A 25,093-nucleotide genomic window follows, 5' to 3' on the forward strand; every position below is an offset into this window, starting at 1 on the left:
CAGGGACAGGGATGCATAGACAGATGAAGAGTGAAAAGCCAACCAGAGCCACATTCAGCCAGGCCAGAAGTAAAAGAGTCGTCAGTGCAGGAGAAACCCATCGCTGAACGGAAAACATTTCTGAATGTCACCCAACAGGAAAGATGGGGACCTGATCCTGTGTTTGTTGTGGAGCTCAGGCGGTTGTGGCGTTTGATATGTCAGGGTTGATTTATGACCAGAGCCCACCAGGGACAGGTGGTGGAGGGTGCCCAGGACAAATGTGTGCTGACCCCCAACCTATGCTGTGGCAGCTCCACCATGACTGTTTCTCACCGCCTGGGTGTCTCTCTTCCCTCAGACCCTCTGGCTCCAGCCGGTGTGACCCTGACCAACACGCGACGCCCACTGGGACTCTCTGCCTTCTGGGGCAAGGCTGCTGGTGATGTGGACCAGTTCCACCTCCAGCTCTACAGCAAGAGCCATTCAGTGCAGAGAAACATCTCAGTGGGGCCAAACACCCACAACTACACATTCCTGGGGCTGTCCCCTGGCATTCAGTACTTCCTGAAGGTGACCGTCCTCGCTGGCCCATATAGATCCTCATCACACTTTGCCACCGAGTGGACATGTGAGTGAGAAGTGTCCCCAGCCTCCTGCAGGGATGGGGCATCCTGGCACTGCCTGCAAGATTGGCAGTGACATGGATGTGTTTGGGTGGAGGGACGGCTCCAGTGAGACCTGATGCCCCCTGCCCCTGGGAACTGGAGCACATGCCAAGAGTTCAGTGCTGTGTGCTGGCTTCTGGGCCCCAAAAAACCCTTTTTCCCAGCTCAGGTTTTCCCCAGTCAAGTTGAACATTCTGCCTGGAGAACTCCTGATCTCAGCCAGCGTGGGATGGGTGGGAGAGGAATGAAAGAGAGGAAGCACAGAGATCTGTCTGGGCTTGCTGCTCCCTCTCCATGGAGCAGGGCAGTCCGCTGGAGAGCTGAGTGCTCTCTTCACAGTAAAGCACCTGCCTGCTAGCAATGCCTTAGGGACATTGACAGACAACTTACATGTCTCCCAGAACAACAGGAGAGCTGGCAGGCAGCTTCCACCACTGCCCCTCTAGCCCTGGGTAGGGATGCAGGCTGTCCCAGCTTCTCTAGTTGCTTTCCTCTACCATCTCATGGATCTCCATGCTGTGTTTCCCCCTAGATCCACTGTCTCTGGCTAATGTGAGTGTACAGCCTGGCCAGAGACCCCAGGAGCTACGTGTGAGATGGGTGGAGTCAGGCGGTGGCAGAGACCACTTGGTACAGCTCTCGGTGGCTGAGTCCCTGTCCGTCATCAGGAATGTGTCTGTTCCCCGTGGAGTCACGCAGCTTGATCTGGAGGGGCTGGTGCCAGGGTCCCGATACCGTGTGGAGATCATTTCTCAGGCTGGGCCTCATCGCACCTCGTCTCAGACTGTCATCAGCTACACTGGTAGGAATGCAGCTCCTCTGCACTGTCCTCATCCCTCATACCCAGCCTGGCTCTGACCTGGTGAGGGGCTGGGGACAAAAAAGAGGTGTCCCGGGGCTGTTCTGCAGACGTGCCCTGAGACCATATCCCTGCAGCCCCACAGGTGCCTGTCTCCTACTCAAGACGCTGGGTCTCTTATTGAGACACTCACCCATTCTGGGCCCAGCAGCTCCATGGGGCATGCTGTGAGACTGCCCCAGCACTTTGGGACAAGAGGGTCCCACGCCATGGTGGCAAAGCATGTTTATCCCCTGGGACACAGGGAGCAGCTTTGATATGGGAGCTGCCTGCTGCTCTCAGCACTCTTTAAACAGCGTGTTAGATACTCACAGTCCTGCAGGTCCCAGCTTCATTCCCAAAATAGAGTCAGTCCTGAGCATCCCATGTTTGCCCTCTGTAACGCTATTTCTCTCCCACAGTCCCACTACCTCCTCTTTCCCTGTCTGCAAGCCCTGTCAGCACTGCCTGGGCTCTGGCTGTGCAGTGGGAGACCCCTCCTGGGCAAAGGGATGGATACCTGCTCAGCGTGCACGAGGAGGGCTCTTCTTCACCAGCAAGGAACCTGGAAGCAGGGAAAGACAGCACTAACGTCACCCTGACACAGTTGGCGCCAGGAACTTGCTACCTTGTTGGGATCTGGGCAGTAGCTGGACCCTACCGCTCCCTCCCCAAGAACATCACTGGCTGCACAGGTGAGCACCCCTACCACCCACAGGGGACCTGGGTGGGAGCACTGCCAGGAGGTCCAGGGTTCAATGTTGGCACCCAGGGAGAGGAGGGCCCCCTGCCCTGGCTCTGCTGATGCTGGCCTGCTGTCATCTACTGCCTCTTGCAGCCTCCATGTACCATGAGAGCACAGAGCTCTTGCTGGTTGCCTGGGGAAAGCAAGACTCCTCGTTGAAGATGGCTGTGTGTTCAGAACCAGGCCTTTTTCTCTCTGACTCATGTGTCTGTCTTTCCTCACAGTTCCTGCTGCACCAACAAACCTGAGTCTTACCAACCCAGGCAGCTCCTCAGAACTTTACGCGTGCTGGAACAAGCCCCCCGGCAGGAGGGACCACTACCACGTTGTTCTGTACAGCTTTAGCACACAGGGCAGGGAGCGGGTCCAGACCTTGCGTCCAGATGCGCAGAACATCACCTGGACTCACCTGGAAGCAGGCAGCAGGTTTGCTGTGCAGGTCACTGCTGTGAAAGGCTCGTTCGAAGCCTCCACCACCAACGTCACCCAATGGACATGTGAGTCTAATGGCTTGGGTTGGGCACTCCACTGTGTCCCAGAGCCTCTATCTGAACCTTGCAGAGCACCCACTGCCACCTTCCCCATCCCAAACCAGCCCTGCTGTGTCTAGAGCTTCTACACAGTCATCCCACCTTTCTGCTCAGTGCCCACACTCCTTCCGTGACAGAGAGCACATCCCGGCTGCCCATCTGAAAGGCTGTTCTACCTCCCCTGCCATGTCCAGTTGCAAGCCCTGGGGACATTGTGCTCAGAGCCGTGTGCCCTGTCTGCCCATTTGTCCTCAAGCTGCTTGCTGAGACAGTCCCTAGTGACCAGCCTGCCCACCACCCAGTGCCGTCTGGGTGCTGGAGTCCAGCCTGTGGCACTGCCAGGGCATGAAGAACCACCGGGCAGAGCAGTGGGTGGACACACAGGGCTGACTGTCTCCCCGTTGCTTTCCAGACCCCTTGGCCCCTGCCAGCCTCACCCTGGGCAGCCCCGCTGCCTCCATGCTGCAGGTCTCCTGGGCAGCAAACGGGCGAGAAGCAGAAGGCTACATGGTGGACGTCTATGACCCAACCTCCCGCAGTCGTGTTGGGCACATGGTGCTGGGTGCGGATGCCAGGAGTCACACTTTCAGAAAACTGAGCCCCGGCACCCACTACAGGGTGACAGTGAGAGCCACAGCTGGGCCCTTCCACAACAGCACGCCCAGCTCCATCCACTGCACACGTGAGTATGATGCTCTCATTGCAGCCACGTGTCGTTTACCAGATCTCCCCCTTCCCAGTTTAAATCAGGAGCCATACTGGTGCAGCCAGATCCTGCTTCCCTCTCCCACCCATCTGAGCGCCCAGTGCTCATGCCCTGCCGGAGCATGAGGAGGCCGTGCATGACCCCATGGCCTGGCCACCCATGTCCCAGGCAGCTGTCCACAGCCATCTGCAGGCTCAGGCAGCACCAGGGAGGAGGCAGTCCCTGGGGGCAGCTGCCACAGAGTCAAGGGCAAAGCCAGCCTTTGGGACCCAGCAGGGCTGACCCACCTCCTGCAGCACAGCAGGGCACAGACATGGAGCATCTCCTTTCTCTCGGCCTGCACGTGGCTCCTGGCAGTGACTCGTGTTTCCCCCCAGGTCCACTGCCCCCGGCTGCAGTGCACTGGCTGGGCACGGGGCACCTGGACAGGCTCAGCGCGTCCTGGAGATCCGCAGCTGGGGGGCGAGACGGCTACATGCTAACCCTGTACAACGTGTGGCTGGGCACTGTGGCAGCTATGACCTCGCTTGGGAGAGACACGCACAACTTCACTTTCATGGGCCTGAGCCCAGGATACGAATACTCCCTGGAGGCCAGTGCCACGGCTGGACCATACCAGGCAGCGGCACCCAACATCAGTGGCTGGACACGTGAGTGCCTGGATGAGTGTCCTTTGCAGAGATGTGGGCAATGTTGCACAACTGGGCAGCACTGGGGAGGGATGAGAGGTCCTGATGCCTTTGGAGATGTGCATGGGTGCAACACGCAGCTGTTAGTGCACAGGCACACCATTACCCTTATGGACACACGGATGTTCAGCTGTAGACTTGCACAAGTACGTGATGACGTGCAGGGTTGCCCACACGGGGACATATCCCCCCTGCCCATGCTGCCCCATCTCCCTGTATACAGGAGGGCTTGTGCCCTCTCTGAGTCTCCTCCAGCAGGTAGAAACCACATTACCATAAGGGTTGACAAAATCAATCAATGTAGTATAGCCAGTGGCTAATCCACAGTCCTCCCAGAAGAATGGATCTTTGCTCTGTAGATGCACTAATCCAACACTCCTCCCCACTCAGAAAGATTTTATGGCTGGACAGAGTATAGATGCTCTGCCAGCTTTACCCGGGCAGCTGCACACCAGCTGGGTGCTGCACAATCCATATGCACGCAGCGGTGGCAAAGGTGTTCTGGCTGGGCTGTGGCGATGAGGGTGACCTGAATGATGAAGGCTTGGCATGTGAGTGATCACAAATGGTGAGCAGCATCAAAGGTGAGGAGGGATGGGGACAGAGTAGGTAAAATTGAGGAGGAGGAGTGTGCTGGATGGAGCCTTTGTGTCCCAGTCCTCAGGGAGCATCTGTTCTGCTGCACAATGTCCTGTCAAGTGTGCTTCCTTCTGCACAGTCTCCAGTCGCTAACATCAGGTCTGGTGACTCCCCAGGCCCACTGCCTCCAGCCACCGTGCGCTTACTGAGCACAGGACACCCCGACAGGCTGAGCGCATCCTGGGAAGCTGCAGCCGGGGGGCGAGATGGCTACACACTGACCCTGTACCATGCATGGCTGGGCACGGTGGCAGCTACGACCTTGCTCGGGAGAGACACGCATAACTTCACCTTCATGGGACTGGCCCCGGGAAGCAAGTATGTGCTGGAGGTGGTGTCCATGGCAGGGTCCCACCAGACATCTGCAGGGAACGTCAGCAACTGGACGTGTGAGTACCCTGTTTTGAGGGTGATGTGTGCCTTGCTGGTCAGTCACAAAGGCTCATGGCAAAGGACATGGCCCCGCTGACCTTCATGGTAGACCCCAAGCCCTGCCTGAACCCAAGGGCACATCTGTGCCATAGCACTGAGCATGGCTGTGCCCACCCTCACCATCAGCTCCACCAGCCTGGATTAGACCAGCTACAGCTCCAGGGGCTGTGATTCAGAGGAGAAGCACGGAGGAGGGAGCAGCCAACAGGAACATTTGCCTTCCTCTCCCCTCCAGTGGACTGGGTGCTCCTTCCTCTCCCATCCCTGCTTGTCTCACTTCAGCTGGCACAGGGCTGTCTCTGCTCAGACACGCACTACTTAAAGTCTGCAGAAGCTGCTTTTGGCTGCCTCCAGGCTGGTGAATGCCGACATCCAGCCAGGACAAAGTTCCCTGTCCTGTGTGGTGCAACCCTTCTGATGACACTGCCAAGACACCCAGGCCATGTCCTCAGACCCTTCACTGACATCTCCCATCCTTGTCTCTTTAGATCCCCTGGCGCCCCGTAATGTGTATATGACGAACCAGGGGTATCCCAACAGACTGAGTGCATCCTGGCGAGCTGAACCCCAAGGACAAGACAGTTACAGGCTCCTCCTGTACCACTCAGGATCAGGTATTGTGGCAGCCAACGTATCTGTGGGGAAAGGCACCAGCAAATTCGTCTTTTCTGGCCTGGCTCCAGGACACAAATACCTGCTGGAAGTGGTGTCCATGGCGGGGCCCTATGCAGCCTCCTCTGGGAACATCAGTGACTGGACAAGTAAGTGGCAAGAGCTGGAGGTCCTTGGGTCATGCATGAGGCTCAGCCTTCCCCAGGCTCAGCACCAGGGGTGGAAAGGGGCTGGGCAGGGCTGGGATAATAGGTACCAGCTATAGGTACCACCGTAGTGATGGGACCATGGGCTGTGCCGCTCCTGGTGGAGGGGTGAGCAGGGCAGTGCTGCTGTCTGTAGTACAGTCTTACAGCTGCGGTCGCTGTCTCAGGGCAGACCTCCAGCTGATGGCCCTGATGTTGACACAAGCTGGGTCCTCCAGGCATGGGTGGCTGAACAAAGAGCAAGGGATCCCATGGCAGGAGTGCAGCTCTGGGAGAGGACACCCACACCCTGAGAGACCACGAGGCCTTTCAGCCAGGGGGACACCCTACCGTCCCTGCTGCCTTTCTCCCAGGCACTCAGAGAATTCCTGGCATGGGAAGTAAGGGGAGGCTGGGCTTATTCTTTTTTTTTTTTTTTTTTTTAAGGAATGTAGAAATTGCAGATAAGCACAATAAGCCTTTTCATGTGCTTGTCCCCACAGTCCCTGCACTTTGCTTGGGGAATCCAGAGGTCTCTGCTCCCACGCTCAGCCAGCCTCTGGCAGGGTGCTGGGAGTCATGTGCAGAGCCCTTCAGGCAGGTCTGTAATGAAACTTGCTAATTAACAGGAGGAAGAACCCATCTTCTCATGTTCCTCATTCTGCATGTCCTCCAACTGCCATTTAAAGGTCATTTCTGGTAGTGGCAGCCAGCAGCTGCAGAAATGTTATCACTGAACACATCAAGTTTCCTTGCATATTACTCATCTTCTACTTGTATCTCTACAGGATAGAAGAGACGATCTGGCATGCCAGTAACTCTCCCCTGGTGTGGTTCTCATTGTAGCACCTTCAGTTCCCAAAAATCTCTCTGTGGTTGCTGAAGGGAACAACACGATGCTCATCTCCTGGGACAGTGTCTCTGGACAGCAGGACGAGTGCCAGCTATGGCTGCGGGATCCCCACAACAGTACGCTGCCCCGGCGGCACACTCTGGACAGAGGGCAAGTCCAGCACCTCTTTCAGGGGCTGATCCCAGGGAGAAACTACTCTGTGTCCTTGAGCTGTGTGGCCGGGCCCTACTGGAGCAGCACGAAGCCCTTGGCTGTGCCGATGGGTGGGTACACGCTGCTGGCGCAGGGGGGAGTGCAGGCTGGAAGGGGGAGAGACGCCTGGGTGGCCTCAAGACTGGATCAACCCTTGAGGGTCAACAGAAGCATGGGAAGTCTTCATGGTGGGAGATAAGGAAAAACAACAAGGTGACTGTCTGGTAGCCATCGGCTCCCTAACTAGCCCCATCACAGAGATTTCACATCACCCTGTGGCCTGGCTACCTGTGAAGCAGAGAACACTGCAGAGCTCTCTGTCTGCTTCTCCCGTAAGACTTCTGCCCAGGCCCTGACCCATTCACCTTGTCCTGTGGCCCTTGGCACAGAAGGCTCACAGATGTCCAGCTCTGCTCCCCTCCATTGACCTAGGGACAGGCAGTAGAGGACCACAGGGGCTCTGGACTGATGCATGGGCTGAGGCTGGGATTTCTCTGATCCAATAAGTCCTGCCATATCTCCTTCACAGTGCCAAATCCCATGGAGGATGTGCAATGCCTACCTGAGTCAAGGAGCTTTTACTTGAACTGGACAAGCTCTCCTGGAGATGTGGAGGCTTATGAGGTGGTGACAGAGAGACTCTCTGATGGAATTCCCACCTCCAAGTATGTTATGAGAATCCCTACGAACGAGGCCAGTGTGGAGGGGCTGGAACCAAACTCATCCTACCAGATCACTGTGAGCACAGTGGGCAGGAACACAATGAGGAGCCAGGCTGTGACTCTGCTCTGCAACACAACAGTGGAGGGTGAGTCCCCTTCTTTCCCACAGCCTTTCCAGAGAGCCCAGGAGAAGACACTCAGCTTTGATAGTTAAACTTGGGTTCTCTTTCAGATGCCCATGAGGCCCGTGTGGTCCTGCACTGAACTGCAGTGGGCCAGGGCTCTGGGCAGTGATGCTGGGAACAGTGTATGGTGAGTCTGTGGGAGCAGGGACACACTAACAGGCTGTGCTTGCTGGTTCCTTTTCCAGCCCTGCCTCCACCCCTGCGAGCAGACATCTTCCAGGTGGAGGCCAGCTCCACAGTTATCATTTCATCTGACCTGTTCAGCGAGGAGAATGGCCAGATCGAGTATTATGGTGTCATTGCAACCACTAATGACTCACGTAAGTGCCCCTACACATCCCCATCTGCAGCGGCTCCCTGGAGGGCAGCAGCCCCCCTGGACTACCACTTTCAGACTACCACTGTCACCTTGTACTTTCCCCTTCAGTGCTGAGGCCCACTCAGGAAATCATGTCCAGCACATGGTATGACCACTATTATGGGACAGAGGACTCCTACCTGGCTGTGCTAATCCCCAATCCCTTCCATCCGAGCTCCAGGAGCTCCACCGAAACCTGGCGAGTGCCAGTGGGAACAGAGGAGTGTGGCCAGTCCAGGGCAACGTGCAATGGGAAGCTGAAAGCCAACGAGCAGTACAGGTGAGAGGCATCAACACCTTCCTGAGGGGAAGGGGCTAGAGGAGAAAAGGAACTGCATGTGTCCCTGCAAGGTGCCACCAGCCCCTGGGTGTCCCCTCACCCTTGTTCTCCTCAGAACCCCAGCAGTGGACCCCAGGGGTTGCTCCACCGAGCGGTGTTTGAGGGATACAGGGGCTGGCACTCTGGAGAACATCAGTGTAACTGGGCAGGGAGGGGAGAGGAGAGATGAAAGCTGAGGCTGATAAACGTGGCTGACTAGTGATAGAAGTTGCTGAGAGTCTATCTGGACTTCTGTAAAGCCTTTGACACAGTCTCCCACAACATCCTCCTCTCTAAATTGGAGAGATATGGATTGATGGGTGGACTGTTCAATGGGTGAGGAACTGGCTGGATGGTCATGTCCAGAGGGTAGAGGTCAATGGCACAATGTCTGGATGGACACCAGTGACAAGTGGCATCCTTCAGTGGTCCGTACTGGGACTGGTACTATTTTTTTATTTATAAGAGAGTAGAAACTTACTACTGGTCTCTTCAAACAACCCTTTGGAGGAGAGCTGATTCCCATTTGTGCTTTCTGAACATTTCCTCATGTTCTCCTAAGCAAAACAAACTTGTCCAAGAGTCAGAAAAGGGAGGAAAGACCATTTCTAGGCACTCCCTAAGTCCCTACCAGAAAACCAGGTTCTTCCAATACAGCATTTCAAAACAGAGTCAGCTGTCCTGTTCCCTTGGGAGTTCCTGCTGCTGGCTGCATGGGTGCTGTGCTCAGTTCAGATTGTCCCTGATGGCAGGACTCTGCTTTGCCCCAGGTTCAGCATCGCTGCCTTCACCAAATACGACCCAGTGGCCCCCGCAGTGACGTTCACCATGTTCTCAGGTAAGATGGAGAATGTCATCTTCCCTTCCCGGCTGTGTAGGTTACAGATAATTAACAGACTGGTAATGGGAAGAGAGAGGGAGATCACAGGCTGTAGCTGATATAGTAGAGAAAATGCAGCCACTTACTGACTCTTATCTCTGTCCATTCTATCCATTCTATCTCTTTTTTATTCCAGCTGCTGGATCCAGTGCAGATGCAACTCCATTCTCAATTCCAATAATTGCTGGAATCATTGTGGGATTTCTCTTGACACTTGCAGCTATTTTTGCTTTGGTCTACTGGAAACAGCTCAGAGCAAAGAGGTGAGGATGAGGTGACTCTTGCGTGGTGGGTCCAGGCTGATAAACCCAGCCTTCAATGCCAGTCCGGGAGGAAAAGCAGTGAGAGGGTATAAATGATTTAGGCAAACCAGGACACCCGCTGGTGCAGTCATGCTTGGCAAGCACAGAGGAAAAAGGCAGAGGAGAGAGGGGAGCTGCCTGTGTGCCATTAATTCACAGAACCCTGCAGGTGTGCAGGGTAGTGTCCTGATGTGAGCTGTCTGGTCCATGAGCCAGCATCACACCATATACTCACAGCAACATCTCCCATGCTTTGATTCTAGAACCAAGAAGAGCAGCCTGCCCCAGGAAATGGTGACCTACAGCCTGAGGTGAGTGCTGGGGTCTTCCCTCTGTGCATGTCCTGGCTGCAAGTCCCAGGGCACTTCACCTTCTTCCTTTCTCATGCTTCGACTCAGGAAAAATCCAACTCTCTCTCCTCTCCTTCAGTTCTCCCTTGTTCAGTATTTATTGCGCAGCTCCATTCCAAGTCAATGAGTTGTCCACACCTCCTCTGCGAGGCTTCTGCAATAGGAGAGTATCCTCATCATCCTGAAATCCCTCTCAATATTGAGCCAATGCTCTGTCAGACCCACTCTCCTGGGCAATGATGAGGGCTACAAACCGTCCCTCTGTCTGTGCATCCCAGTACTGCGGGTCTCCAGGCTGGGCTGTCTCATTGGCCACCTGTCAGACCTCCCTGTAGCTAAGGCAAGTTTTCCTCTGGACTTCATTTCATGCAGAAACATCCATCGGCCAATTCCTATACAGAACTTCAAGCAGTACTATGAGATGAAGACAGCAAGTGGTAACCAAGCCTTTTTCCAGGAGTTTGAGGTGAGATGACACTCCTGCTAGACGTGAGACTTAACTTCCCCTCTAGGTAGCTCATGCCCCAGCTGTTGGGTGGCCTTTGTGGACTCCTTGTGTCCAGGGACAGTAACCCATCTCTCTAGCAATCCAGGCACCCTACTAGGCAGTCTTGGAAGCCAAAGCTTGGATGGACCAAGTGATCAGGCAGTTCCTATACTCAAAACCTGTTTTGTTCAAGTTCTGGCAGAAACACGTGTTGTCTGTGGTGTGAGCTTGAACCAATACTGTCCCTAGCTGCTGGTGGAAAAAGCTAAGGGCCCCTAACCTGGACTGGAGATGAAGATGCTGAGTGGTGTTGCAATGAGATCCACCTTGACAGTGTTAGAAAAGAACCTGCAGCCAAAAGGAGGCTGTGAAATTCCCCTCAGTCTGCATTCGCTGGCTCGCGCTGCCAACATCTGCAGGCTCGGAACTGATCCGCTGCCAGCACCTTTGAAAGTCCCATCATCAATTTCAAACCCTGCTCAGATCACCCTTTTCGGGCCTTCTGAGTGAGGACAGAGGCAGAAGCAGCACAAGATATTTCTGTTTTCACAGCATGAGGTGTTTCTGTTTTCTCAGAACAAAATGCTCGGAAATTTTTGATTTCTTAAAACATTTTTGGTTTGTTTTGGTTTGGTTTTCTCAAAACTTGTTCTCAGGCTTTCTTTCTTTCAAATACAAACAATGTTGTTGGAAAAGCCACCTATGGTTCAGAGTTCACAGGCCATACAGAGGGAGGAGTAGAGCAGTTCCCTGTGTGTAGATGACCCCCCTGAACCACCGGAGATGCTGACCATGAGCAGGGAGCTGGGTTGACCAGGAGCAATCCAGAGAGACATTTGTTCTTATCTTCTCCCTGTCTCACAGGAGCTGAAGGAAGTTGGAAAGGAGCAGCCAAAAGTGGAGTCTGAGCTACCAGAAAATGTCTCCAAGAATAGATATCCCCACGTGCTGCCTTGTAAGTGCTGTCTCGTCCCTCCTCCCCACAGCATCTAGGGTGGGAGTTCGCACTGCAGTGTGCAGTAATTCCTTGTCCTTCTTAAAGTGGGGAGCCCAGAACCGGGCACAGTACTGCAGATGGGGCCTCACCAGGGCAGAGCAGAGGGGGAGGAACAACCTTCCTCGACCTGCTGGTCACACTTTTCCTAGTGCACCCCAGGATACCATTGGCTTTCCTGGCCACAAGGGTACATTGCTGACTGATGGTCCACCTGTTGTCAACCAGAACACCCAAGTCCTTCACTGCAGAGCTGCTTTCCAGCAGGTCAACCCCAACCTGTACTGGTGCCCAGGTGCAGGACCCTACACTTGCCCTTGTTGAACTTCATCATGTTCTTCTCTGCCCAGCCCTCCAGCCTGTCCAGGTCTCTGAATGGCAGCACAGCCTTCTGGTGTGTTGGCCCTTCCTCCCAGTTTGGTATCATCAGCAAACTTGCTGAGGTGCACTCAGTCTCTTCATCCAGGTCATTGATGAAAAGACTGAACAGGACTGGACCCAGTACTGACCCCTGGGGAGCCCCACTAACTACAGGCCTCCAACCAGACTCTGCACCATTGATCACAACCCTCTGAGTTCTGCCATCCAGCCAAGTTCATGACCCATCTCACCATGCATTCATCCAGCCTCCACCTCTTGAGCTTGCCTATGAGGAGGTTGTGAGAGACTGTGTCAAAAGCCTTGCTGAAGTGAGATGGCCATGTCTTGGTGAGGACCTGTCTTGAAGATCACGTGTGTATGGTCTCTTCCAGATGACCATTCTCGTGTCAAGCTGAGCCAGCTTGGGGAGGACCCACACTCAGACTACATCAATGCCAACTTCATGCCTGTGAGTGCCCTCTTGCCTTCCCCACAGAGGCATGGCCATGGGACACCATCAGAGGAACTCTGTCTGGATCGAGGTTGTGAGGGCTGGAGGGCAAGAGCTGCTGCTGAAGCCACAGCTGGCACAGACTGGCCAGGAGTTGTGGTCAGGTGGCGATGTGTAGCTGCCCTTCAGCAGGGGTTGATGGAGATCATCAGATCGCAAGTGCTGTGAATGCAGAGGTGTGAGTGTGGGAGACTGGCAAGGCTTTCTGCTTTCTTCTTGAGGACTATCCTCTTCCCATCCTCTCCCAGCTTATTGCCCTGTCTGTCTGTCTGCTCTTTCTCCTTCTGGTCTGTGCAGCTGCATTTGAACAACCCTGGAGCTGTGCCCACACCCCCCATCCAGGAGATTTTCACAGGTAACAGGCAGGGCACGCAGCATGCATGTGCGGGTGTGTGGATCCGCGGGGCATGTGTGTGTCCAAGGGGAAAAGGAGCAGCCTGACACCCTGCATGCTCATCCCTCCTCCATCAGTGACTGAGGAGCACAAAAAGGATCCAGATCTGTCTTCCTCTGGTTAAGCTGAATGAGGAACTGCTTGGAGGGAAATGGTGGGGGGGTCACGTCTTTAAGCCAAGTACGTAGAAAGCATGTGTTGGGCAGCACGTGCTTCCTGTGAAATCAGATGCTTCTGAGATCAGCTGCCTGGCAAGTGTGTCCACATGGGCTAAGGGCAACGGACACTTCTCCCTCTACCACAAAAGCAGAGCAGGCACCGACTCTGTCACAGGGCAGGATCCACCTGCGTCGGCAACTTGCCAACTCCTCCTGTTTGCCTCTTGCTCAGGGCTATACATCCCCGCAAGAGTTCATCGCTACCCAAGGGCCCTTGAAGAAAACGATAGAGGACTTCTGGAGGCTGGTGTGGGAGCAGAACGTCTGCAACATCATCATGCTGACAGTGTGCATGGAGAATGGGCGGGTAGGTCACCACTGCTGGGCTTCCATGTGTCAGCCCCAGCAAAGCCCAGACCTGATCGTGTGAGTTGAGCCCAGGACTGGGTTTGCTCCCTCCACCAGCCCCGGCTCAGATGTTGCTCCAGAGTAAGCGCAGGCCACACAGCTTCCCTGACGTGCAGGTGGAGGGAACAGAGGCTGAATTGTGCAGCTCGGTGTTAGCTTGGGGTAGGAAGGGGCAGACGTGGAACTCAGCTGCAACCATGCCCATCACCCTCAGACATTTCTGCACATATAATCTGAAATTACCATTTGCCTCTGGATGAGCCAACTCACATGGACTGTTCCAACAGTCTCCAGGGATGATGGGACCCACACAGGTCCTTCTCTCTGGAGGAGGCTGAGACCCAAACAAAGGGGCAGTGGGGGAGTGCTGTGGGCAGGGGTAGCACCCCTTCCTGCTCCCTAAGACCTGCCTTGGCTCCCTGCACAATTGCTGCTCTCCACATGCTCCCAGGAAGCCAGGAGATCATACACTCAGACCTGAGCCCTCAGTGGTCTTACTGGGACTGTGTCTTGCCTGTACTCTAGGTCCTCTGTGATCATTACTGGCCATCCGAATCTGCCCCAGTCTCCTATGGACAGGTCCGGGTCCACCTGCTGATGCAGAGCAGCTCTGAGGAGTGGACCATGCGCGAGTTCAAACTGTGGCACGTGAGTAAGGATCCAAGAGGAAGGGACTTCAAGGACCTGTCAAGGGCTGGGTCTTTGCATGGGATGCAGTGGTTTTTGTCCTTGGTGGTGGTGGTGATATAATCTCCTTTCCCTGCCATTAGTGGGGTTCAAAGACCCAAGCCCCTGCGGAGCAGTCTGTCCCTCTCAAAGTGTATGTCCCCTGCTGTCCACCCTCACTCTCTCCTTTCCATGTCCCTGCACTGGGGCACAGGCTGCAGCTCCAAGGGCATGTTCCCCATCCGCCAAAGGCAGGTCTCCTCCTTGCCACCTCCACATGCCTCACCATGGCAAGAGATGGTGGAGGAGGACAGGGGAGCAGGAGTCACCAGTCAGTGCAGCAGACCTGGTGCTGGCTGTTCACCGCAGCTGAGCTGGGTGTCCCCAAGTCCCCGGGTGCTCCTGGACTGTGGGGTGCATGCATGTCCCTGTCCCATCGAGCTGCACATCAGTCACCAACATCCCCCTGGCAGGAGGGTCTCCGGGCAGAGCGGCATGTGTCCCACCTGCACTACACAGCGTGGCCTGACCACGGGATCCCGGAGTCCACGACTTCCATTATGACCTTCAGAGAGCTGGTCCGGGAGCACATCCAGAGCACCAAGGACGCAGGACCGACCCTCGTGCACTGCAGGTGCGGCTCTGCGCTGGGGAATGGCTGGAGGGGATGATGGGAGATGGCATGGGTATAAGTGTCCTGCTCGTGCACAAACCAGAAGGGAAAGCAATGCCCGGGAGACTGGTCTGTAGAGAGCCTCCTGCTTGGGTGATTGCAGGTTTGCTTGCACCCTGCCCCACAGTCCCAGGGGATGCGGGAGCTGGAGACGGTCAGCACCAACCCAAGGAAGCCTGAATGGCTCCTCAGCCCCACACTGTGCGGGGACCAGTGCCCCAGGGTGCAGCATCTGGGAGCCGTTTCTAGCAGCGGGAGGGGAGCCCATCGGCTGTGGCATCAGGCGATGTCTGACCCTGGCTGCCTGTGCTCTCAGCGCTGGGGTGGGCCGCAGTGGCACCTTCATTGCCCTGGACCAGCTGCTGCAGCAGATGAAGCAGGAGAAGGTCGTGGACGTGTTTGGTGTTGTTTACACCTTGCGGATGAACCGTTACCTGATGATTCAGACGCTGGTAAGGCTTCTGCTCCCCCATCCCCCCAGGGCCCTTGCTCCATGATATAAAAGCTGCCTGGGCTGGCAGACAGGTGAGCTGGCAGGGCAGCCCCAGCACCCCCAGACTGGTCCCCAGTCTGACACTGTGTCTCAGTGCCACCCAAAGCAGCAGCTCAGCTGCAGTGGAAATTGCTCAGCTGTGGGCATCTCCAGGAGTTTTATTCCCTGCCTGACCCACAACAGCAACATGTAGAGTCTCAGTCCTCCCAGCAGGCTCAGAAACACCCCAGAGCACCAAGGAGTAGCATCCAACCTTTGCAGGCAGTTCTTGTCCCACACCATTTCTTTGGCCTGTGATGGCCACAGCCCAGTTACTTAGGGCTGGGACAAGTGCCAGTACTACCCTTCAGTACAGACAGACAGACCCAGTGCAGCGATCCAGGGGCTCTGAGACTGAAGAAGCCAGGGCCTTTTGGGCACAAATATAGGGCTTTTGGGGCATGAGTGTAGGGCACCCTCTGCCCCCTCGCAGTGCCATACCCACCCCTTCATACTGTCTACGTGGTGTAATGCTCTGCGCTGCTGTCTGTCTTTGCCTTCCAGTCCCAGTACATTTTCCTGCACAGCTGTATCCTGGAAAAGATCTTGGAGGAGCCACTCCTGGGTTTATCAGGGACAGAGAGGTAAGGGCCTGCTGCATTTTGCCTGCCACCCACCCTGACCCACAGCCCCTTCAGGTGACAAGCTGGGATCCTGACCCCAGCTGCCTTGGCTTCAGGTCAGAATGATGGGGAAGCCCAGGCTGACGGTGTTTTGAGGGCTGATTGTTCCCGGCAGCATGGGGAGCCCAGTGCAGAGCTAGGTTTGTGTCACTGGGCACACTGGGAGGGCCCAGTCCCTTCCTCTTTCCTCCAGTGTCAGTCTCCCGGGCTACACCACCAGTTCTGAAGAGCTGCAGAGCTGTCCTGGGGAAGGAACTTCGATCAGCCCCTGGCTTCCCAGCCAGCAGGGAGATGGGTTCAAACTGGAGGGGCTGATGGCAGCTGGGTGGCCTTGGGATGTCCCTTCTAACAAGAGGAGGGAGCAGGGTCAGGCTGGGCATGACTTTGCCCACCTACCTCTTTGTCTCTGAGGCTACATCTGGAGGTCACACATCTCTCTTTATAGCCCAGTTGTCCCCTCCCTCATGCAGAACAGGATGCCCTTGTCCTTGCTGCATCTTGGGAATGAGCCCTGGGCAGTGCCACACCTAAGACCTGCCTTTGTCTAGGGGCAAGCAGGTGGCACAGAGCAGAAGTGAGCTGTGGACCTGTGAGGGCCCCAGCGTTTGAGTGGTGAAGGTGCCTGTCCACCTACTGCAGGCACAACCTGGGTGCTGCTGAGGTTGCTCACCCTCACCCCCAGTTTCTCTCCCCAGGTCCTGCCCCATCCCACTGAAAAGCTTTGTTCAGCACTACGCCCAGAAAGCAGCCAAGTCCCATATGGGCTTCCTGAGGGAGTACGAGGTGAGAGCGGTTCTGGGCAGGGTGCAAGGAGCGTTGCCGTGGCCATATGCACTGGGGGCACCTGGGGAGTGATTGCACCTCCTCAGGCGGGGGGACACCCAAGAAGTGCCTCCTGAGTGGGTCTCATGCCCCAGTCTCCATGATTTGTCCTGGCAGCATTCCTTCTCCGTGGCCTGGCACCCCCAGGCTCATAGCTCCCTCACTCATCAGGGTCTGTCCACGATGCCCTCCTTCCCACACCTCATTAAGGGTTGGGACCTACCTGAACACCGTTCTGTTACAGAGAGGTGCAGCCGTGCATGCATGCACAGCCGTGACCACCCCTCTGCCAGGCCAGGTGTTCTCAGGAGTCCCCAGTTGCTCCTGCTCCTCTGGATTCTCCCTTGCTCACCGCTTCCTCCACTCTCTTTCACTCTGGCAGACCCTCCTGGAGGTTGTCAAGGAAGAAGCCAGCTCTGCAACACCATCTTCAGGCAACCAGCACACACGGCCCTCTTCCAGCATCCTCCCATGTAAGTGCTGTGACACCTTTCATTCCCTTCCTTCCCGTACCTGTGTATAGACAGGCTGGGCCAGAACTGGTGCTCCACAGTACAGGAAAATATCTTGACACACTGGAGTGAGTCCACCAGAAGGTTACCAAGGTGTTTTGGGGGTGGAGCACGTGATGTATGGGACTGAGATAGGCAGGTTTGTTCAGCCTGGAGGAGAGAAGAAAAAGGGGAGATCTTGCTGTCTTCAACTGCCTGCTGTGAGGGCACACGGAAAATGTAGTCTTCTCAGAGATGCACCCTGGAAGGACAAGAGGCAATGGGCATGATTTGGAAGAGTAATTCAACTTAGTATAAGGAAAAAGGAGTCTCCATGAAGGTGGCCAGACACTGGAACAGGGGCCCAGAGCATCTGCAGTCTCTCTGTCTGTGGCGATATGCAGATCTCCATTGGCCAAGACACTGAGAAACCTGCACCACACATATTCTTTGATCAGGAGATTGGGATAGGGTCCTGTCTTTTGGGGACCGATGTCCATGAGCTGGACTAGAGTACTGCAGAAGGGAGCACCTTTAAAGAGAAAGGGTGAATGGGGTGTTGGGTTTCTGCAGCTGATGGTCTGCAGGAGCTGTGTGAGCACAGGGCTGCCCTGGGTCCCTCCACCTCCCACATATTTTGCAGATGATCGCTCCAGAGTGAAGTTTTCCCTGCTGGAACAAGGCCCTTTCTCAGGTCTCCTGCAGGTGTGGCAGGTCCCGGTAAGTCGTAACCCCACAGCCGTGCCCACCCCTGTGCTGGGGTCCCACAGGGAGCAGGTGGTGCTCCCCCTTCCTCACTGTGCCCCTGCTCCCTGCTGCCTGTGAAGGAACACTGAGCATGTGTCTTCCCTCACCAGCCCAGTCTGGGCTGTCCTCACTTCCCCCATTCAGTCCTTTCTCCTCTCTCTTTGCCCCTGACCTGCTGATTTACCTTCTTTTCCTGGCCTTTCCTGCAACCACCTGGGCTGACAAGGTAACTGTGCCACCCTCTCAGCAGGAGAGTGATGGTCTCATTCCCCACTCAGGGCTACAGCTCCAGTCGGGAGTATCTGGCTGTCCAGGGGCCTGACAAGTTGACCATGGAGGACTTCTGGACCCTGGTGTGGGAGCAGGACGTTCACACCATCCTAACACTTCTCCCATGTCAGGAGAAGGGGGAGGTAAGGTGCTGTGCCTGCCTGTGCTGTGGCAGAGCAGGGATCTGTTCAATGGAGCTGGAAGCTGGCATAGCTCCAAAGCTTGAACTGTCATTGCTGCCTCCTAAAGCCTGGGTGCAGATCCAGCTTGGCTAAAGCTGAACCTTTCCTGTGTCAAAGTGCTCCAACTGCTTGTCATAGGAGACAGGTTCTGTCTGCCCACAATGCAGTCCATAGCCATGGACTCTTCAAGCTGCATCTCTATGGCACCCAAAGACAGCAGCTCCCGCTTCTGTCCATCTGAGGTAGAGAGTGTTTGCTGGGTAGATTCCCACTGCCAGGCAGCTCTGTGTTAACAGGGAAACTGGCTGAAATCTGCTCTTGTTTCCAAAAATTCCCCCAGGGTTTAGGCAAGGGAAGAACTGTCATGGAGTAACGGTGGTGGTGCTCTTGGTCCAACCCAATCACAGACCCTTGCGATGGTGACCGATCTGAAATATGGCAACCATCAACCTGAAGTCAAACTTGCTGTTGTGTACAGGTCCCAAGTGAGGTGTGCTGGCCCCTGGAAGGAGACTCGCTCTGCACAAAAATGCTGACCATCCAGTGTGGCACAGAGAAGCTCGTTTCCGGATGGAGGTGCATCCAGCTCAAAATGAAACACGTATGTGTTGACAGGGCTGGCCTGGCTCCCACTGCCTGGGATGTTCTTCACTGCTAGGAAACAGGTCTGTAGGGGCAAGTGCTCAAAGGTCTGTGGAGACTTGGCTGAGCTGCAAGAGCAGAACGCCAGCAGTCCACAAATGCAGGAGGGAATCTAGATTACCACATCCAGAAGAACATCTGAGTGGACACAGGAGATGCACAGGAGAGGCTCGCAGGCTTTACCCGCCCTTTGCTGAAGGGTCTTTCTGACCCTCTTAGCAAAGGCCCACACAGTTCTCAGTCTCCCTCTGAAGGGGCAGGTCAGGGTGCCGTGGGGAAGGAGAGCACATTGCCAGAGGCGCCATACCACCTGCAGGGAGATGGGCAATGCCCCAGCAGAGATTGCCTCAACAGCTTTACAGAAGCCAGCAGTTAGCTCAGGAAAGCCTAACGATTGGAGAGGTGGGACCCTTCTGCATCAAAACTCACTCATCTCTTCCCAACAGACGTGTCAATTATTCTTTGTGTCTCACCAGGAAAAGAAAGCAAAGGAGAGGCAGGTACAACAGTTCCTATACATGCTCTGGAGCAGCAAGAAACAGCCAGATGTCCAGAGCCTGGTGGAACTCCTCACTGCTGTCAGACAGTGCATGCCCCACCGAAAGAGAGCCGGTCCTCTCCTTCTGCACTGCAGGTACATCACGTTGCTGCTCTGTTCATGGGCAGCCTCCCAGAGCTAGTACCCACCAGGCTGCACAGCACCCTGGCATGGCCACCAGCAAGCCTGTGCCCCCCACCAAGGACACCAGTGTTTTGGGGCATGTTGAGAGTGGGTCCATGAGAGCCAGGGAAGCTTGGGAGGCCAGATGAAGCAGTGCTCTGCCAAGCACTTGGGAGAGGGAAAACAGGGCTGGGCTTGGGCAGGCATGAATGGAGCTGGCATTCCTGGGCTTAGGTGACCAGGCCATCCCTGTGCTGACTGCTGGGATCCTGGGAGCAGCCCTGACATCCTCATCTGCTTGCAGCTGGGGAGAGCACACAGGAGCCAGCACAGCCGGCACATGGCAGAGCTGGCTTGGGTGAGGGACACAGGGCAGAGTGCATCTCCAGGCTCCTTCAATGGGCACTTTGGGGTCCCGTGTCCCTGGTCAGCATGGGGATTTTTAACTCCTAGACCTGGGGTGTATTAGAAGGGGGGTGGTCAGCAGGTCAAGAGATGTCCTCCTTCCTCTCTACTCTGCCCTGGTGAGACCACACCTGGAATATTGTGTCCAGTTCTGGGCTCCTCAGTTCAAGAAGGACGGGAAACTGCTGGAGAGAGTCCAGCATAGGGCAACCAAGATGACTAAGGGAGTGGAGCACCTCCCTTATGGAGAAAGACTGAGGGAGCTGGGTCTCTTTAGTTTGGAGGAGACTGAGGGGTGACCTTACTAATGTTTATAAATATAAGAAGGGTGAGTGTCACGAGGATGGAGCCAGGCTCTTCTTGGTGACAAACAATGGTAGGACAAGGGGTAATGGGTTTAAACTGGAACATAAGAGGTTCCACTTAAACTTGAGAAGAAACTTCTCAGTGAGGGTGGCAGAGCCTGGCCCAGGCTGCCCAGGGGGTTGTGGAGTCTCCTTCTCTGCAGACATTCCAACCCGCCTGGACACCTTCCTGTGTAACCTCATCTGGGTGTTCCTGCTCCATGGGGGGATTGCACTGGATGAGCTTTCCGGGGCCCTTCCAATCCCTAGCATTCTATGATTCTATGATTCAATGATTCTGGGCTCACAGTCCCCTAACCCCACCGTACTCAGTTGCTGCGTATTTTCTCATGGGGCCTCTGACTTCCTGGGCTGGTAACCACTTCCAGAGAGATTCAGCTCAGCCTCTCCTGGCATCAGTGACTGTGCCTTGTCCCTTGCAGTGGTGACGTGAGCCAAATGGGGACGCTCATCTCCCTGGATTGCCTATTGCACCAGATGAAAGCCGAGAGAACTGTGGATGTCTATGGGGTGACCCTCCAGCTGGCAAGAAGCTGCTGTCTCATGACACCGACGCTGGTAGGTGGGAAGGAAGAAGGGTGGTGGGCTGGGCAGAACAGGACATCCACGCTGCCCACTCCCCAGGTGCTGCCTGCCACCTGGGAGCCCATCCCACCTACACAGGTATTTATTCCATACTTCTTCTGCCAGCCACCGAGGGCTAAGCGCACTCTCTGTTTCCTTCTCCTCATTTCTGGAGTTAAAGCAGGTTAAATTGCACATGAGCTCAAGATAAATATAAGGTATTCTTCCCATTCTACCCTGGAAAGCATGAAGCACAGGTTTCATCCTACACGGCAAACCTGCCTGCCCACTCCTGGCCTCTGAACACGGCTGTCAGCCCGGGCACCCAGAACCTGCCACGTTTACCTTTGTCTGGTGCCTTTCCCTGCCGCACCCCAACGTCTGGAGCCTGCTCCCCACCCCTGCTTGCTGCCAGCACTGGTGCTGCTTGCGAGGGGATGTGCTGCCACGTTTGTGCTGCCCTGCAGCCGTGTGGACCGCGGTGCCACAGCCGTGTCCTGCCCTGCCCTGCCCTGCCGTGCCAGCACAGCCTCCCAGGCTGCCGCTCCGGATGGGCACCAGAGGCACAGATGCTCCCCAGGCAGTGCTTTCATTTGCTGAACGAGCTGATGCAGCATCCCTGGAAACCCTTCCCACAGGGGACAGCAGAATTAGGGCAGATCTCTCCAGGGCTTCCCAGCTGCAGAGCTGCCTGCAAGGAGCTAATCACATTCTTAATTAATGTGAACCATGTGCATGTTGGGAGCCGGAGGAGGGCAAGGCGTCCGCTGCCCCTGCTTCAGAGCTCTTTTGTATTTCAGCAGCGGTCTTGCAGAGCAGAGACACAATGTGCCCATAAAGGCACAGCAAGTGCCGTTCAAAAGCCGCTGCCCCACTGAGGGGGAGCAGCAGAGGCAGCTGCGTCCCCACCTTGCCGCGAGGAGCGGTGGCTCTGATCGCAGCGGAGGACGGGCAGGGCTGCCCTCCAGCCCACACCGCTGCCGCGTGGCTGCCAGGCCCTCCCACCACCGCAGGGGCTCCCCAGGACCCCTTTGTCTCTGCCGGGTACGCTGTTGTCATGCTGGGGGCATCAGATGATTTTTTGGAGTGGTTTGTAGCCAAGCAAATGGGAAGATGAACCTTTGAGGGACTGCGTGTGGGTAACCACCAGGTATTTAAGCATTCCCCCGCTCCAGAGCAGCCCATGTCTCTGGAGGTGTGCTCCTGCATTTGTTCAGGCATTGAGTGTGCCTGGTCTGAAATCAATCCTGGGCTGTCACTCCCGATTTCACAATCAGGCTGGGATCATTGAAAACATGCTCTGATGACCTGGAACCACAGCCATTGTGTGATCTGTGGCTTTCCCGGCCCTTCGGTGGGGCTAAACCCACTGCCCACAGGGGAGGAGGCTCCTCGTGACTTGCAGCTTAGCCAGCGCATTAGCGAGCTGTTCGGGGCCCCTCTGTTGGGTCCCTAATCCGCCCTTCTTGGCTACCATGTGATTTCAACCCCACAGCATTTGCAGGCTGGCCCTGCCCTCCAGCTTTCTGCATTGCGTACAACCCCATTTCCTTTTCCCACACCTTGCCTTTCCTGGAGCCTTGGCGTGGCAGTGGTCAGTCCCAGGGGTTTGGTAGCCCAGCATCATTTTGGAGCAGCCTGACATTTGAGCAGAACCTCATGTCAAATCCACAGAGAGTTCTGGATCCGTACTTGGTGCTGATGGATCACTTTGGTGATCTTAGGATAAACAATGCAACTGGACTAGGACCACACAGAGCTTTTTGTCTGTCTCTGAGGGCTTGCAAAGATCTACCCTGGTGTGCTGTCAGCCCTTGACTCAGGTTTGTCCAGACTATCACCAAGGGAGACTCCTGCTCCAGAGATCTTCCCTCATGGCCTCGGGTCATTGCAGACCCTGTGCACACCACCAGCGCTGAGCTCTCCCCACTCGCTGCCCTGTAGCATCGCAGGAGTTGCTCTTCAGTCTTGTTTTGGATGCAAACACCATGGCACATCTAAAAGCCACCAGGGCACTTCGAAGAATTCAGATGACATTGTTCCTCCCCATCTCCGATGGAGATGTTCCTTTCATCCCCATCACAGGGATGATGAAGCAGGAGGAAACAAACATGGCGCAAACACAGCACCAGGCCTGATTCTTCCTTTCTAGGCAATTCTGGTGGCAAGGACAAGCATGGAACACCTGAGACAGCAAATTCTGCTCTACCATCAGACACTGTTGGTTAATTAGGACCTTTTAAGGCAAACTGCAGGGTTAGTCCCGCAACCTGCAGGTCTTTGTCATAAAGCTGACTCCAGACCCCCCTTTCTCTTTTGTAGGACCAGTACATGTTCCTGTACACCTGCATCCAGGACATCATGGCTCAGAAACAACCCTAACACTGCTCAGCACTTCCTGGCACCTACCTGCCCTACACCTCCGCAGGGGCCTGGCTGGAGCCAGGAGCTGAGTGGAGGACACCATGGGGCTCCTGGCACAGCACGAGCCCTGCGGCCAGAGGGGAACCACCGCAGCACTGCCACCAGCACATCCTGCATGGTGTCAGCAGTGACATGGGTGCTCCTGAGCAGATGGGCAGTGCTGTCCTGCCACACACTGCTGCAGCCCTCGGTGCGGACGTGATGAGGAGCTAGGTGGGACGCTCCCCTGCTTTGGCCATCTCCTGGGATTCCTGGTGCCTGGAAGGTTTGTCACCCTCACTGCGGTAGCAGCACTGGTTGCGGGGGCCCTGCTGTGCCCTCGCTGCTCGGCACAGAAGGGGCAGCCCTGGGCTCACATCTGGAGAGCCCTGGCACCCGCAGGCTGCGGTCTGACGCGAGTGCTGGGCACCGTGGTCTCCATGCAACCACGGGCGCAAGGTGTGCTGAGGCCTCAGACATGGGCAGACTGTGGTGGGAGCTGGTTTGTCTCAGCTGGTGGATCAGTCTTAGGTACAAACAATAAACAGCCCTAGGAAAGAGTGTGCTCGTAAGGGTGGTTTGGCTTTTGTGGGGTCTCAGCAACGTCGAGCCTTCCCCTGCTGCAGCACAGCAGCCGTTCCTGAAAGATCAGCTGTGTCCCCAGTTTGGACAGGGTGCCCTCGTGATGCCTAATTGTCACAGCAAGGAAATGTTTGTTCCAGTGAACCCCAGCCCAGCAGACAGGATTGATGGGGTCAAGCAGTTTGCTGTTCACAAGGTGCACACAATTTGTAGCAGCAGCCACCTGCCATCTTCTTCTGGGGCACCATGGGAAAACACACCAGTGCATGCTGGAGGCCTGACATAAGGCAAGCAAGGTGTAAAATCATTTCTGGTCCAAAGAGTGATGTGCCCATTGTCCGTCCAGGGTTTTGGGTTAATACGCTGGTGGAGTTTAGACCTGCCCAGCAGCAGCACAGGATCTCACCAGTGTTGAGGGTGAGATCTTCCCAAGATCCTGCAAGAAGGTGCAGTCTCAAAGACCATGTTCTCTGCTACCACATGCGTGTAGGACCATCCTCCTCAGATCTCCATCAGAAACAGCCCTGGTGTCCAGCTTGCATCTTCCAGCTCCAATCAGCCTTAAAAACAGTTCCTGAGCTACAAAGCTGTAGCCTTTCCGCCAGGACCCACGTGTCCACAATCCTCTGGCACATGCCTATAAGGACAATGAAAGCGCTGATACTTCCACACCAGAGACCAAATCCCATTAACTTGCCAGAGTCCTCTCCTCACTGTCCCAGCTGCAGCACAACTGACCTCCAAGGCACATGAAGGCAGAGGTCCCTGTGCAGAAACGTACATCAGCAGCTGCTGATGTAAGAAAAGAACTAGTGCTCGTTCTGTCAAACAGGGGAGAGATAAAACAGACCTGCATCCAATCCCAGCATCTCCCTGCTGGTACCTTCGGGTTCTGCCTGTGGCTCTCAGTTGCTACTCATGGCCCAAAACCCCCAGATGCCAAGCTCGGTTGCATCTCAAAGGTGTGTGTAGATGCATGTGTTAGCCTGGTGTCCAGCAGGCTCTTGTTCAGAGTGTGCAGCTTCCTCT

General features: G+C 55.6%; 1 protein-coding gene across 3 annotated transcripts in view; it reads left to right on the forward strand.

Annotated features, from left to right (window-relative positions):
* The window catches only part of LOC102091685 (receptor-type tyrosine-protein phosphatase V-like), a 39,034-nt gene extending 14,991 nt beyond the window's left edge, over window positions 1-24,043 (forward strand). Inside the window, exons 10-40 of one of the 3 annotated variants that reach the window (XM_065038242.1) lie at window positions 341-610; window positions 1,180-1,449; window positions 1,908-2,180; window positions 2,455-2,727; window positions 3,173-3,442; window positions 3,844-4,116; window positions 4,911-5,183; window positions 5,715-5,987; window positions 6,870-7,139; window positions 7,598-7,876; window positions 8,101-8,235; window positions 8,343-8,553; window positions 9,363-9,430; window positions 9,609-9,735; window positions 10,038-10,085; window positions 10,497-10,590; window positions 11,476-11,566; window positions 12,358-12,434; window positions 13,261-13,395; window positions 13,962-14,084; window positions 14,576-14,736; window positions 15,092-15,227; window positions 15,812-15,891; window positions 16,626-16,713; window positions 17,135-17,225; window positions 17,887-17,963; window positions 18,269-18,403; window positions 18,921-19,043; window positions 19,561-19,718; window positions 20,938-21,073; window positions 23,402-24,043. In XM_065038242.1, coding sequence (XP_064894314.1) covers window positions 341-610; window positions 1,180-1,449; window positions 1,908-2,180; window positions 2,455-2,727; window positions 3,173-3,442; window positions 3,844-4,116; window positions 4,911-5,183; window positions 5,715-5,987; window positions 6,870-7,139; window positions 7,598-7,876; window positions 8,101-8,235; window positions 8,343-8,553; window positions 9,363-9,430; window positions 9,609-9,735; window positions 10,038-10,085; window positions 10,497-10,590; window positions 11,476-11,566; window positions 12,358-12,434; window positions 13,261-13,395; window positions 13,962-14,084; window positions 14,576-14,736; window positions 15,092-15,227; window positions 15,812-15,891; window positions 16,626-16,713; window positions 17,135-17,225; window positions 17,887-17,963; window positions 18,269-18,403; window positions 18,921-19,043; window positions 19,561-19,718; window positions 20,938-21,073; window positions 23,402-23,461 — 5,078 coding nt within the window. In that variant the 3' untranslated portion in view covers window positions 23,462-24,043. Of the gene's footprint in view, window positions 1-340; window positions 611-1,179; window positions 1,450-1,907; window positions 2,181-2,454; window positions 2,728-3,172; window positions 3,443-3,843; window positions 4,117-4,910; window positions 5,184-5,714; window positions 5,988-6,869; window positions 7,140-7,597; window positions 7,877-8,100; window positions 8,236-8,342; window positions 8,554-9,362; window positions 9,431-9,608; window positions 9,736-10,037; window positions 10,086-10,496; window positions 10,591-11,475; window positions 11,567-12,357; window positions 12,435-12,773; window positions 12,832-13,260; window positions 13,396-13,961; window positions 14,085-14,575; window positions 14,737-15,091; window positions 15,228-15,811; window positions 15,892-16,625; window positions 16,714-17,134; window positions 17,226-17,886; window positions 17,964-18,268; window positions 18,404-18,920; window positions 19,044-19,560; window positions 19,719-20,937; window positions 21,074-23,401 lie in introns of those variants that run through there. The other 2 variants (XM_065038243.1, XR_010467514.1) reach the window with 2 other exon arrangements.
* The last annotated feature ends 1,050 nt before the right edge of the window (window positions 24,044-25,093 follow it).

Source organism: Columba livia, chromosome 22 (assembly GCF_036013475.1).
Source record: "Columba livia isolate bColLiv1 breed racing homer chromosome 22, bColLiv1.pat.W.v2, whole genome shotgun sequence".
NCBI classification, from domain to species: domain Eukaryota; kingdom Metazoa; phylum Chordata; class Aves; order Columbiformes; family Columbidae; genus Columba; species Columba livia.